General features: G+C 41.7%; 1 protein-coding gene across 6 annotated transcripts in view; it reads left to right on the forward strand.

Annotated features, from left to right (window-relative positions):
• Window positions 1-15,445, forward strand: part of LIMS1 (LIM zinc finger domain containing 1) — an 80,545-nt gene that overhangs the window by 34,549 nt on the left and 30,551 nt on the right. The window contains exon 1 of one of the 6 annotated variants that reach the window (XM_026096959.2): window positions 1,355-1,374. The exons of 4 other annotated variants lie outside the window; for them this stretch is intronic. Coding sequence is in view for 1 of the 2 variants with exons in the window: in XM_026096955.2 (XP_025952740.1) it covers window positions 9,709-9,815 (107 nt within the window). In the remaining variant the exon portion in view is untranslated. Of the gene's footprint in view, window positions 1-1,354; window positions 1,375-9,533; window positions 9,816-15,445 lie in introns of those variants that run through there. One more of the 6 variants, XM_026096955.2, reaches the window with a different exon arrangement.

Here is a 15,445-nt window from a genome sequence, read left to right on the forward strand (position 1 = left end):
CCAATTCTGCCTGGATGCACATCCTGCGTGCTGCCTGTGGAAATTAGCTTGTGGCCTTGTGAACCTTCTGCTGATAGTTTTTGCCATCGTGGCTTTCTGTCCCCATCACTGGCAGTGAGCAAGGTTTTGTTGACTACTTAATACAGCTCTGATTGTGTAGCATGTGGCAAGGGAGCATTGTAGGTCTCGAGAGTATTACTGCTTTAACTTGTAAAGGATTGTCTGATGCCTCTGAAGTGATGTGCAACACATTTAAACTTCTTTAGGAAAACTGAATTCAGGCCGCTGTCTACTCGACAGAGATGCTGCTTAATTCTCATTCAGTCATGCAAGTTGATCACACTAACCTGCTCCAGGAGGTGGTGATTGGTTTCTGTTCCCAGTTAGTCCTTCCTTTGTGCTAAGGTTGCCAAAGGCAGAAGTGGTCTTCCAAGAGATGGAGAGGAAGAGTGAAATTGGCTGCCTTCATCTCAGAAAATAAGCAAATCAAGGGTATTTCGCCTTTGTCAGCAGGTGGGAGAGTGGGGCAAGAGGGTCTTCCACTACCCCTTGGCATTGGTGCCATTCGGAGGGACAGTCTGTTGGCAGTCGGATAGAGCGCCTCTGCCTTGCTGCACACTGCTCACCTGTAACTCCAGACGTTGCTCTTCCCTGTTACAGACCTGGGACCCTGTCACATTCATTGACATGTCTGGGTGATGCACTCAATGTTGCCTGTTTCTGTTCTTTTTCTCCCCTGAAAGTGGATACTTGTGGAGACAACCATGCAACAGACACATGTGGGGCCCCTTCTGAAATAGTACACTGAATTTAGCCACAATTTGCTTCTCTAAGCACTGTCTAACCACCCTGAGGACCATTGGTAACAGCGTAAAAAGTCACAAATTAAAGTATACTTCAGAAGGGCCTGAAGTTGTCGCAAGTATCTTCAGTCCCTGAAGCATCAGGAAATTTGTAAGATAAAAACACCTGAATTATCCTGAGAAATGAATCTACAGCCCTTTGCTGTAGGTACCCTTTCCAGGTACTTTCGTCATTTTAAAAATACAATGTAATTACAGCTAGACTGTTTTCTGCAGGGCAGGGGATTTGCTTCCTTTCCTCCTTGGTGATTTAGGGATGGAGAATTTGCGTGACAGGAGATGAACTCTAAACTTTGAATTCAGTTTTTTTTTTCCCTCTTTACTGCATAACTTTTTTACAGGGTGAAAGAAGGAAGTGGTTCGCTAAGTCACTCTTTTTTTTTTCTTTTATCACAACTTCCACTAATAGCCATGGGGAAAAGATAAAAACAGTGAGTATTCAATGTAAAGCTATATATGGGGAAAAAATTGCTTATTGCAAAGGTGCTGTCAGCAAGTCTACACCCTGCCAGTAAGTGTCCACACATTTATACTTATGGGCTCTCCTTGGCTTCTGTACGTGTGCAAGCTATGCTATTTTTAAAGCCAAAAGTTTGGCGACATACCAAATTATACTGTCTTTTAGTCATTTGTGGGGAAATTCTTATGAACAGAAGCCATATATGAGAACAGTGATAAATGGGGTCAGGAAGAGGATAAATAATAGCTTGGCTTGCTGGGTTTTATTACTACTAAAATCTAGTGGCACCAATGATAGAGCTTTTAATGCAGTTGTTTATTTTTCTTGAAATGTTTGAAAGCATTCTGGCGTTTCTGATACTCCTGTAGCTGCTGCTGGTCTGCAGTGTTTTTAAGGAAACTATTTTGTCCTCATTCAGCCACAGAGAACAGAGAATTCACGGTTAGTTTGGCAAGCGTCCTGTTGCTGATAGTTTGTTTTGAGTAATGGGATAATTGTTAGCGCTGATTTGGTTGAGGAAGGGGATGTTTTTTAGAAACATAACAGCAAGAGTAATTAAACCTGGAAGCCTAATTTCAGCGAAATGACTTTGTTTCTGTCTGTTACAGAAGTTTTCTGTCTTCTGATATGGCTTGGGAGTTCTTTATGTCCAGAAGTCATCCGCTTATCCAGCGAAACAAAGCTTTTAACAAAGGGCATTTGTGCTTTTTTGGTTTAAGACATTCACTGTAGCTTACGAATCTTATGGGTTTTTTTACATACTTTAAAATGTTATGAAAAATCTGTATGAGATATTTTTATTTTTTGCACTGAATCCAAAAATAATTTCTGTGGTGGTGTTATTGGGGACGTTTGTTTGCATTTTACATTATTCAGCATTTTCAGGATTAGTCTTGTTTCCTTTGCACTGTGAATTTCTTTTTCAATATGAATGTTTGCATGAATATAAACTACAAGTTTTAACAGCTTTGAAGCCAAAATATTATGTACTTAAAAATTAAGATTTTTTTGGTGGTTGAAAATTGTAGCTTGCCTGTCTACATTTCTTAAGTCTTTACATTTATTCAACTTTATTTTTTCTAGACACATAAGCTACTTCATATGTTCTGCATTAGAGAGCACATTAGTGTTTACTGTAGAAATAAATATATTCTTATTTTCTGACCTTGGTTTGTTGCTAAAGTGATAATCCCTCATTATGAGAAACCACTGCTTTCCATCTTTCTTGGAAATGCCAGTCAGAGTATAGGGCCATTCTCCACTACCTTTGGTCTCCTGTGCTATCTAGAGTGTTTTCTTTCTCTTTTCCCCCCCCCCCCCCCCCTTCTTCTTTTGGAATGTGTCTGTTCTGGCGTGTTTTTTCTGGCAGTAGGGACTCTCTGTGAGACAGCTGTGTACTATGTTCACAGCCCGAGACCCTGGCTGCTTCTGGGCTGCTAAGTGGACAAGCCCTATTTTGTACAGCAGCACCCTTTGCAATGCCGAGAAATTTTGCCTTCTTGTTGTTCAGCAGCTCATTATTCTTCTTATACCATGAGAAGTTAAAGGCTCTGAGGCATTCGCCGGAGCCAGATCATCCTTCTGCAGGCACAACGCTTGCAGCCATAAGATAGCATCACCTCTATTTGCCACTTTGGCAGTCATATTTGGTTAGGCACCTTGGGTGGCAGTGCCTATAAGCATATATATTTTCCTGAGGCTGCTAGGACCTCTTCCACTTGCATTATGCGGAGTGTGCAATCTTCCGCCTTGGCAATCTCATTCCTGACTTAACATCCACTTTCTGGCAGCAGAGCAGGCGTCCAGGATAACTAGAAGCAAATTTTGTCAACTGAATTCTGATTTTGTGTTTCTTTTCATTTCAGTATAAAGGATACAAAGCCTTGATGAGAGGCATTTCTTTTTCTGCTTGTAATGTAGCGTTAGTCATTTTAAATTACTTGTTAGATAAAAATCAAAGGGCCCAGGAGAATAATTATTGAGCAATCAAAGGAGGAAGCAGTTTTTAATCAGGCTGCTGTGTTTTTGTTCACATTTATTTAACCCTGATGATGAGCATTTTCGAGAAGAAACATCAGACTTCCTAATTCTCTCAGTGAACGGGCAGAGTCAGCCCAGTGCCTTATTTAGAGACCTCCCGTTAAATCTCCAGCAAAACCAGATCCCAGCAGTTGCCTGTCTGGAATGAAAGCAATTGGCTGCTTTGCAGCCCCTGAAGGCCTCCATGCTTCTCGGGGCACAAAACAGGCTGTAGGCAAAGCATCAAAGTCCTTCCTCTGGCAACGTGAGGCAGCTGCTCTCCAGGCTCTTTCCTTCATTTGTCACCTGTTTGCAGGTTCTCGCTATTTTTTTTCCCTGAGCTTTCCATCATCCAGAAAGCCATCTGGCTCCACAGGCTTTTTACCCTATTTTGAAGGGCTTTTTATCCCATTGCAAGAGACTGAAGTAAACATTCTTGATATATCTACGGTAGGGTGCAAGCAAAAGATGACTTGCTTAAAAATAAGACTTTTCAGGACATCTTCATGTATCATAAAGAAATAAAATGTTTAAATGTAAAGAGTGTATTTATGATTGGATTCAGAAAGCTCTTTTTGGAGAGTCTTTAATTCCAAGACAATAAAATAATTCTGAAAGGAAGGTTTCATTTCTGGAATGTGAAACTGCTTGTGTGTCTTGCTTTTTTCCCCACACATTCTAGGTTATTAAAATTAACTCAAACGGAATTTTCTGGCTTTAACAATCCTCCATTTCCCAACTTGTGAACTTTTTTGTTAAAGATCTTTTTCCCTCTTGGAGTTCAAGATCCATGTGAATGATTATGTCTATCTTAAAGCTTCATTAGCTTGCTGGCTTATTTGTTTTACCATTCTCTTGTAAGAGGCTTATTTACGAATGGCAAGATAGAACTGATTCATTCTGTGTCTCACGTTTTCTGCTTCGCACACCTATTCATGTATTGATCATTGACTGATTAACCGTGTAACCTTCAGTTATAATAATTTTATATAATATATTCAGTTAATAATAGTCATATATATATTTATATATATTCAGTTAATATAGTTACAATACTAGCCTGCACCTTCAGCCCCTGGTCTGTCATTCACTTCTGCTCTGAGCTTGGGCACAATCTGAATTGTTAGAGCATACTTGCATTAATATGCGCTTTCCTCTAACTGTAGAAAGAATTATTAAAAATGAGAAATAAGGCAGTAGATGTCCAGTAGAGGGAGGTATTGTAAAGCTGAGTCTAAAGCAGTATTCCACTAGCTGGAGAAAAATGTGTTTTTGCAGCTTTTGGGGCCGTATTTTATGAATTCATTGGCTAGTTTTCTCATCAGGGCAGGTGTGTGAATGCAGAAAGCTCAAAGGAGGAAGCCTAAAGAACTTATATTCAGGTAGACAGAAGATTTTCACATGCTCATTTTTATAAATCTTTGTTATTACCAAAATAAGATAGTCAAGAGTGATGACCTCTGCCTCCACGTTGCTCTGAAACAGCGTGAGGGCACGTGTTTTGGAGATGAAGGTGCACTTAGCACAGGCTGCAAAAGGGAGATGAGGAACGCTGTGTGTGCTAGCCGTGGCACAAAAAAAGCAGTCAGCCCGGCTGCACAGCCTTCACTCTCTCCCCTCCGGTCCTTAATCGCTTGGGATAGTTTGCTCAGTAGTTGTTTTGCTCTGAAAGCAGATACACGTTGAACAGAGAGCTACATTATGGCAGGGACCTGCACTGGTAGAAGAAGTTAAAAACCCCAACAGCTATTGTGAAAACGTAGCAATAATGCTTGATCAGCTGGAGCAACTCTTAGCCATAAATCCATAGCATTGCTTTGCAGTGTACATGTAAATAGTTGGAGTGCCTCCGTGCTTAGCACTATCCCCAGATTAAATGTGCATACCCCATTTCTTCAGGACTGATTGATTGCTAAGTGGAACAGGGCAAGAAACATCAAAACAGATGCTGAAGTTGTATCAGACAAGGAAGGAAACACACAATCAGTTAATTATTTAACTCCTCGAATCAACCGTTCAGGCTCCTGTGAAGCTTTGAAATTTCTGTCAAAGTTCACATCCTTAGATTCATGCCTTGATTTATCTCTGCCCATTTCCTTTCGTTGTTATCCGTGTTAGTAGCGGTCCAAGGCACTGTATGGTGTTCCTTGGCACCTAAACCCATGTGTGGGGACTTGCCACCGCAGTGCAGACAGGCATGAAGTTTCATTTGTGATCGGCGCATCAGTCGCATGCTGCTGCGGTTCTTGTAAAAGGTTATTTACATCTCCCTTTGCTCGCTGTGCAAGGGCACTTGCTGCTCACTCTCAAAACTGGGACCGTTTTGGATAGTGGTGTCCAGGTGACATTGGCCGGGCGCTGCCTGCTTGCCTGGAGGGCCCTGGCATTTGCCTCCCTGCACCCTTGGAGACACGGCAGGGAGAAGGCTCTCCAAGTGAAAACACGAGGGAGTGTGTTTGTTTTTAATGTTTTTTTTTTTTTTTTGGCTTGAGAGAGTGTTTTTCTTCCAGACCTCGTGAGAAATAGTAGAAAGGGAACAGTCTGGAAACACTTCTCTCGAGAGACTCACTGCGGCGATAAGCTGGGCAGGCGCTAGTGCGTGGGGAAACCTCCTCCCCCTCCTGCTCCTACCACCGCCACCTTCTGACCAGGTGTCCTCTAGGGGCGTTCGCACGCTGTTCTCGTAATGCTCGTCTGATTTTTGGGGGGCCTTTTATACTGCCCTGAAAGCAACTTTTTCTATCACTTTGAAAATCTTCAAAATAAACATAATCAAAGTTCTACAGTTGGTTCTAAACTAAAAGAAATAATAATAAAAAAGGATGTTGGAGTGAGAAGAAAGACCAATAAAGTCGATAAAGGCTTCTCTCTGTAGAATGAGAATTCTGCTAAAGCTTTATCTTTTCTAGTTCTGTAGTTAACAGGCATCCTCTGTAAATAAGAACTCATGAAAAAATATATTAATAAAAAACCCCAAGTAAGTCTAATTATTATTCTGTAATCCAAGATGTGCTGGTTTTTAGCATCTTTGATTACAGCTCTTGTCCCTTTGAACCTAGGTTATGACCAATTATTTTTCACTATCAGTCTTCAAAAGTTTGTATACCTACAGTTGCCAGAATAATAATACATTCACAAGATTTTGAGAGAGCACTTCAGTCCCTCAAAATACTTTTTCAGGCATGAGATACTAATAAAATTCAGGCATGAAATACCAAGATAAGTGCTTTGTAGGGCTGAAGTGAAAATTGAAGCATGAGACTTGTACCACAGAATAAAAAATATTTATAATTTGGGATGAATGAAGGACTGCATAGTTTGTATTTAGGTTCCACCTTTCCCTACTTAGACGCAGGTGAATATTTTCTTCTAATAAAATATTGACGGTGCCATGATTATCAGCCCCAGTCCCGTACCAATGCTAGCAGAGCTTTTTCTTTGGGGGAGGGAGGAAGGTTGGTTGCATGAGTAAAGAGGAATGCACTGAAAGATGAAGGCTCAATCTTCAAAGGCCAGAACATAAAAGGAGGCTATATATTGCTGGTAACAAGAAAAGCAATGGTAACTTGGCTGGCCCTCAAAAATTCTTATGGAATGTGAAAGATCCAAGTAGCCCAGTCCCATGCAAAAAGAATGTAATCTGCTTCAGAAAAAAGTATTATAAACAACAGATAGAGACTGGAAGGTAAAAGAAGGTGGGGGGAGTAGGAGGCACTAACTCAGGAAATTCTTTTTCCTGTGGAGCTAGAGCCATCTGAGCTGCTTTCTGGAAACATTTAAGCAACTTAGTGGAGAAATATCATTTGCATTCCCCACTATCTCTCAAAAAAACCCCACCCTTACAGCATATATTCGAGGGTCAGAATTGAAGGTTCAGCTGTTTGAATAATTTCAGATTTGAAACCTTGTTTCTTATGAGAATTGGTGTGGGATCCCATAAGACAGAAAAGATGTCCAGTTTGGATTTCTTTTTTTCAGAAAGCTTTTAGCTTGTCCTCAATCTGAGTGGAGAGTTTTTCTCAATCAGTTTAGTTTCCCTCCTGAAGTTTGCTGAAGAAGACAGTAAAAAAAATGATGCCGTGGGTCTGACTCCCAGTCTATGTTGAAAAATAACCAACCATCTTGCCCTCTTTTATATTGAGGTGGATTTGATGTTGAGCAGCTCTTTATCAAATGATGCATTTTCAGTGTCTGGACTTCTTGTGTTCTTTAAATTTAATGTGCTCCGTCTGGTGGCATTGACTTTAATTTTGAATAATACCGGTCTGGTGCAATTATGATTCTTAAATACATTTTAGTGAGAGATGTCCTATAGGCTATCCAAATACAGAGGCTGTTTGTGCACATAGGCATGGATTTAATGCTTGCATACTTCAGACTAAGTCAGTTTGCACCCAAGCAAGTGAAGATTTTTTCATTAATTTTTGATGAACTCATATAATGATTAATACAAAAAGTAAAACAGAAAAGATCGCTACTGTAGTTAATAAAATTCCACAAACAAATTTGTAGGTAACGGTTCAATTTTATTTGTTTACAAAAAGCTTTTCCACAGCAAAAGATCTACTCTGTATCTTCACTTTTTAGTTTATTATTATCTAAAATTGGACAAAGATATATCATGGGTACGCTGATATTTAAAGCACAGTAAGAAACTGTTGCTAGTTTATAAAGGCTGCTGTACCATGTGCATCTGTCATCTGCCATACTTAACGGCTGCTTGTAATGGCATTAACTTTTCATTAAACCACTGATTGACTGACTGCAGGGAAATGTCGTTTAATTATGCTTAAGCTTATCCTGCTGCATATTGAGAAATAATTTTAAATACTTGGTTTGAAACTGGAATGCAGCATGTTTAGGCAAATATCGTGACTGTTCTCTCTTTTATCTCCTGAGGATAGGAGTGCAGATGTATAGCTCTTGTCGACATTTAAATATGTGCAGCCTTCTAACATAATATATATAATTTTGAATCTCTTAAACCATTACCCATTTGACATGCTATGTGATGCCTTTTCCAGAATAATTCATATTATTTTTCCATTATATGATGTTTTATATTATATTTTGATGACATTCCAGACTGAGGTACATTGATAGTGTTATATAAAACTGTTGTCCGTGTGTGTCTAGTAATCTTGACAAAATTGGTATCATGTGACACCCATTATTACATATTTTGCGCTTTTCTCTGTTACAGCAATTCAAAAATACTCTCTCATATGTATTGCACTACAAAATAAACACTCCAATAATGGACTGTGAAATTCGTACCACCCAGATGTTGTTTCCTATCCCAGTCAAAAGAGTCCTTGCAAATTGTTAGGTTTCTTTGCTTTTATTATATATAAGTTCATTCAACAAACAAAACCCCACCCCCTCCTGAAATCTCAACATAGAAGTAAAAACTCTGAATTAAGGGTTTGTTCACATGTGCCAAGGGTAAAGTCAAAAACATTTCAAACAAAAAAAAAGGTTTTTTGAAACTTCCTTTTTAGTTCAAATGAAGGGTCTTTATTACTAATTAAGATGAGACACAGCTTGCAAATCCTTGCTAGTCACCTTCCTGTCTTACAGGAAACCTTAAGCATTTTCATTCCTGTTTTATAATTTACACAGGACACTTCATCACTACAAAATGTGGCAAATAGCTATTGTGGCTATGTTTTTATAGTTTAGAGCAGAAAAAAATAAAAGACTCTACTTTTTTTTAAATTTTCTTAAGGACCTGTGGAAAAGAGCATTGTCTGACAAATGCACAATGTTACTGTGTTTCCAAAAGATTATTTAATGTCGGTTACTGAAGTCAGTTTGCTGGATTAATCTCTGTATTAGAGTTTGCTTACGTGCTTGAGTAACTCCAAATTTTTATAGCAGTAATGAGTTCCTCTCTGCCGTAAATTATAGTGGGAAAGAGTTAATAGCTGATTACGAGCAGGGAGATTCGGAGCTAATTGCAGCGGGCGCTGGGACAAGGAATAGTTTGCACAATACGCTGCCGAGTCGCCCCTGTCCAGGCAGCGAAGCCTTGAGTTTGATCAGCGCTGCGGGGCAGCGGCGAGGCTTGTCACAGGCATCCCCGAGGTGTGATAAAGTGATAAAGGAAACGTAGTGCCCTCCAGGAGGGTGGGTACCTATGAGAAACAGGAAGCCGAGCGGCGGCTGCCTGCGCGCAGAGGTTTGCAGGACCGGCGGCTGCAGGTGTGCAGGCACGTTGCTGAGCGCCAGCTCTCCGGGCGGCTCGGCAGGCGTGCTCCTTGCCAGCGGTGCTCGTCGCCAGCAGCACCTGAGGGCCAAACCCCGGCCCCAAGCAACCCCCTCCAAAAAACAAAACAACAACAAAAACTCTCTGGGTAGAGAGATATGACCGCCTTGCAGCTGAAAGAGTTGTCCCATTCGGGGCTGTACAGGAGGAGACGGGATCGCCCTGATAGTTTGGGACTCCACGGGTCGCATGAGGAGAAGCTGAGGTGAGTGCGAGCCGGGCCCGTTCCTGGGGGAGTGCTCAGGCGAAATGCGGAGCAGGCTCTGGGAAGCCGTGGCAAAGCAGGTGCAGTGAAGAGCAGTCCCAAAGCACTGCGGACAGGAGGAGGGATAACAGAGCGCGTGGTGACCTTGTCTTACTGGCAGTCGCGTGAACCTGCTCCCTAGGTCCGGGAGGAGCTAGTGGTTACTTCTGGGTCTCTTTTGCCAGCTTAGCATTTACATGGGAAAAACTTTCCATGATCTCACAACTTTGTTCATTCTAGTTCAAGATCCGTTTTGGTCACCTGAGCGTTGTGGCCGAAACCAAGGAGAGCTCGCAGTGCTTCTCTGGGGTCCCTGTGCTGCCGGCCTGGGGGCTGCCTGGGTGGCGGAGGGTCTGCGCCGCTCGCCAGCCCTCACCCTCCTCAGAGGGGATGCCTTGTTATTGAAATGCCTTTAGACCAAAGAATGCAGTAGAACCACTTAGCATGACCTTATGAAGGAAGGGTAACCAAAAATCGGAAAGCCGTTTAATGTCTGGGGGTTATCTTCCTCATGCTGCATTCCTTTTAAAGCAGCGCGGTGAATTTTTGAGAGGCCGTGCCTGGAGCGGTAACGCTGAGGAAGAGTTTGTAGCATCGGTAAATGCGGCCACAAAGAAAGGAAAAATGCTAACTTTTTTTTCCCCCCTAAGTATTCTCAGTGTGAAAGCAATCCGTTTCCACTTCAGGCTTAGAAAAGGATTCTTGTGTAAATGCTAACAAAAGCATCAGTGGGGAGGAAGTACTTCCCATCTCCTCATGCCTTTTCTTCGGTTTTATTTTTAGAGTAGTTTTTGGTGTTGGTGTTTGTGCATCAGATAGGAATGTGTCTTAATTTATGTGTCCTTGTCGCTGCGGTTTCATTACATGAGTTAGAAGTTTCAGAAGGACAGGTATTCAGATTTGAGGGATTTACCCCTTTGTTATCATTAAAACATTTTTGTGACAAAAACAAAAGCTATCATTTGCTGTAAGAAAAATAATCACTTCTATAAATGTGTTAACTTATGGGTTTGATATGTATACTTTATTTATAACATTCATTCTGAATTGTTTTCTTAGGTGGACTTTTAATAGCATTAGCAGTATATATTACATTCATATGGTTAATTAGAGATGGAAAAATCACCAGACAGTAAGAGATGTGAAGAGATTCTTGACTTTAGTTTCTTTTATATAAAACTAGCAACGAGGAAGAATGTATCTTGTTAGGGAAGAGAAAGCTGCGTTTCCAAGCAGCAGGTACATAAAAATGAGTCACTAATGTGCTAGCTCTCTAGCAGTTATGCTGTTATTTCTCTTATTTATAGCGGCCCATGATATACATGTCCCAGACTGGAACAAGGCTCTTTGTATGGAGCGAGGCGAGGGGGGATCTATATCAATATAAACCTAGTTGTGTTGATCTCTTCCTGAGCCTCTTCCAGTTTCAGACAAGAAATATGGGAAATGGGGATTGATCTTAAAATGAAAGCTGAGGAAAGTTAAGGGGAGGGTGTTAGAGATACGAGAAGGTGAATAGAGGATAGTCAGATAATACTCCTAGAGCAGGGGGACAACCTGGTAAAGATATGTGGTAAATGGTGTCTGTGGAGGTGGAGTCAGGAGGAATCAGAAACATTTACCTAAGAAGGACAGAGCTTTTCTTATGTTTGCTCTCAGCTTAAACTAGTTCTTATTCAAACTATACCTTGCTCCTTCCTAACCCATTTTGCTATATTTCATTGTGTGTTGCCAGGCAGCCTTATTTGTCATTTTTACTGCACTCTCCATGACAAAAAGCTGTAGCATTATAAGTACAAAATAATGACGTAACAGCGGGGCAAAGAGTAATCAGGAATGACGAGAAAATGGCCTTTAATTTTCTAGAACAGCAAAGCTGAAAACCTCTAGCTTTTTTCATATCCTCTCCCCAGGGACACCTCAATGTCTGTCCTTAGCAAATATTTTCAGAATATCAAAGAGTCCACAAGAAGGACAAGAGGTTTCTTCCACGTCTGCTAAATATAGCTTGCCATCCTGCAGAGCTTTGCAATACCCTCCTGTAATTTTTCTCTTAATTTCTTTGTTCTAGCTCCGTTGTATTTCATTTGACATGCATATTAATGTGTTAAATAATTTCAGCCCTTGAGGAGCAGTTCACTGTAAGCTTCTTTTTCTGTTAAGCTGCTGTATTTTTTAATACTGGGCCAAAATGTACCTGAGATGCTCATTTCCTTAGGGTATCCTGTGTGAATTTCTGTTTTTTTTTTTTTTTTTAATTGTTAAAGCTGTACAGCATAATATTTTCACTGCCTTTTACGTGTCTTCTCATTATGGGATTTCTCTTCCCTGCCCTTTTTGAGTTCTCTGTCTTCACTGGTAGTTATTTTTTGGGATCCAAGCCTTGGTGTTCCTCTGATAAGACATAAAACCGCACTAAGTAACCCAAGTGACAGCTGTTGAGCTCCCTTTACTTTCTGTGCGGGGTATCTTAGATAGCATCTGCACTGCAGCTTGGCACCCGATTGTGACTGCAGCTGCATGCTCACGGGCTGGGGTCACAGGAGGAACCGGGCTCTGCACGGTGAGCCCATAGCTTGTGGAGATAGACACTTCAGGGCACCTGCAAACTGCCCGGGAGACCCAGCCAGAGTCCGGTCAAGTATTGACATTATCAATGCTGCAAAGCAATTAATGGGTGCCAAAATTCTGCCTTTGCTCGTACCTTGGAACATCTGTTTTATTTGCACTTAAAACCCATCAGATCATTAATAATTAGGGCATTGTCCTCCTGCACAGCACTGTGCAGTATATTGGAATGCCTAGATGTATACAGAATATATATTTATATATTTCATTTTCCAGGAAACAAAGTTCCTTAAAACAATTTTCTTTAATATACAAAAGTAACTTCCTATGTTGACGTAATTTCGTAATAGGTCGTGTGCTGTGGGATTCTGAGCTTCCATAACAGGAAGCTGATCTTTAACTTGTGCATGTGTCCATTAATGACAGTTTAGTCAAAGGTTTGACCCCCATCATTGTCTTTCAGGTCTGCTACTCAGTTTATGATGAGTCAGTCTCTACGCACATTTCCCCCAGAATCTTCTGTAGGAAAGGCCGTAGGGATGTGGTTTGGCTCTTGTCATTAAGTTTAATAGCTTGTCAGCTTTCTGTTTACAGCAGAATCCCCTAGATGAATTTTAGATTGAACAGCGCCTCTCCAAAAGTTTCTTGCTCTAGCAAGGGGGTGCTAGATCATCATGAGTGGAGCTCTTCTAGCCCAACTTTAGCTGTCTAAGGGGCCTGATTCAAAAGCAGCAGAGCTTACTTTAATGCATGGTTTTACTCATTCCCACCCCAACTATCCACACCGTGATTCCTCTTGCTGCTTCAGAAAGGTTCAACTGCTGGCATAGCAGCCACTGAAGGTGTTGCAGGTCACAGGCTGGTTTATGGCACTAGTTCAAAATGTGCTGCAGTTACCTCGGTGTTGGAAATGGTGTGAGGACTGAGCATCTGAGCTGTCCCAGTGGAAGAGTTAATGACTCCCTAGAGTCCATCCAGTTGAAGACAGTAAGGCCATTTCAAGGGAAGCCACCCACAGCTATAAATGGCAGCCCTGAGCTCAACTGAGAAAGCTGGGACCAAGGTGGGGGGAAAGGGGAAGGACCCATCCGACCTCTTTTAGGAACCTCTCTCAGTGTGGACTAAATTGCCTCTGATGGAGCCTTTCTCGCCCTCCCTCCCTCCTCCTCCTCCTCTTGGTGTAACAGATGCCCAGGTGATACCAGGCAGCTGGAGTTAGGTAAAACGAGTCCCAGCCCTCGTGCTAGCAGCACATTCGTGGGAGGTGGAAAATACAGCTTCCGTTTCTCCCTCTCCCACTCTGTGTATCACTTAACAAACCTTGAAACCTCTCTGGATGCCTTTCAGTCTCCTGTTAAAGATTTTGCAGGTGCTTTACTGACTTTATGGGGCACTGGAGCCTGACAGCCCCAGTAAGAGGTGGTCTGGACAGCTCATACTTTTCTTGAACTTGCACAGTACAAGTACGTGCCTGATTTAGACATCCATTAGGGCACGGACCCTGAATGCAGTTCTTTCTTCTCCTGCTTGCACTAGGCTTACTAGCCTATGGATTACTATGGATCTTAACTGATCAAGGATGATTTGTGGGTGCAGAGTTCAAAGCATGCAGTGCAGAAGGCTTCCTGATGCTTGTCTGGAGCAGAAGCAACAGTCATCAAACTAACTGCAAGCTGGCAACTCTGCTGCTGTTTTCAGTACTGAGGCGAAGGCATGCTCTTTTCCAGCTACGTTGATTTGGTGGGTTAAGAGAAATGACATATCTGACAAATCTTACCTTGCCTTGTCTTTTAAAAAGATGTTTAAAAAAATTCTACCTGTATGCTGAGCTATTCATCCTTGCTTTTTTCAGCAAACAGGATGCAAAGGAAATTGTAAGCATACATTTAGAGCATTTACATTACAGCATTAAGTGACTCCTAATGATTAATTGTATACTTGCTATTTTTGCATTTCCCCCTTCTTCTCCCTTGCCCTTTGTTAAAATACAGTGATTCCTTTGAAAAATTCATGCAGTTCATTTCCAGAGTTCAATACAATGCATTGTATTGAGGACAATTCTCAGTTTATTTCATTTATTTTGTTTATTTCTAACAGCTACCCTTAAAGCACATTTGATCAAAGTGTTGTCCATAACTCTCTTCAAGTTCGTGCATGTTCAAACAAGCGTAATTAAAAATGCGAACAACTTTAGAAGAGGTTGGTCTCAAATCTTTACCAAACATTTCACCATTTTCAACAACAGTTGGTGGCAAGCTTCATTCAGTGGCTGTCAGCTGTTCAAGTAGTTCACTGCTCTGTTTTCTTGTGCGGAAAGCACAGTAGATGTTTCTAAGGAAAGGAAAGGGAGGGTAGAAACTTTTTCCCTGCAAAGGGAAGGCAGAGTAGGTGCAGATGATCTTCTGTTGGCACCACTCAAACGTCTGCCTGCCTATCCACAGTCACTCCGGGTTGGAAGGCCCCAAATTCTGGATGTGCCCCAAAATTTCATGCACAAAGACTCTCTTGCAGATAGATTAGGAGACATAAGCATGTTCTTTAGTCCCACTAAGACTGGGGAGGGTGAACTCAGTGCAGCAAAGCTTGTAGAAGGGTTTAAAAAGAAACGAATGAACAAACAAGACACTGGCAATGTGGCAGGTCCGAGTGCCTCCCTTTCCTAATGAAATGTAGCATTTTGGGAGTTGTGCAAGGTTGTAAGTCTGCTTGACCTCCAGTTAAACCCTCCTCCCCATCTGTAGTAGATAGTAAAGATGTGCAGCTGTTTCCAGCCATATCTGCCCCCCCCCCCCCCCCCCCCCGCCCCCAACCTCCTATCCTTCCTAGGAAGGACAGCAAAAGATGCTGGTAGGGGACTATGTGGGGAACCAGGGACCCTGTTGAGCTTTCAGGCTCCTCTGGATACTGGGATTAGGAGAAGGCAGAAAGAACAGATCTTTAACTTGACACATTCTTAAATTCACCTTCCACTGGTAGCATTTCTTAACAGCATCACAAATGCTAATATTTACACTTCCTCTTTT

Source organism: Dromaius novaehollandiae, chromosome 1, assembly GCF_036370855.1.
Source record: "Dromaius novaehollandiae isolate bDroNov1 chromosome 1, bDroNov1.hap1, whole genome shotgun sequence".
NCBI classification, from domain to species: Eukaryota; Metazoa; Chordata; class Aves; order Casuariiformes; family Dromaiidae; genus Dromaius; species Dromaius novaehollandiae.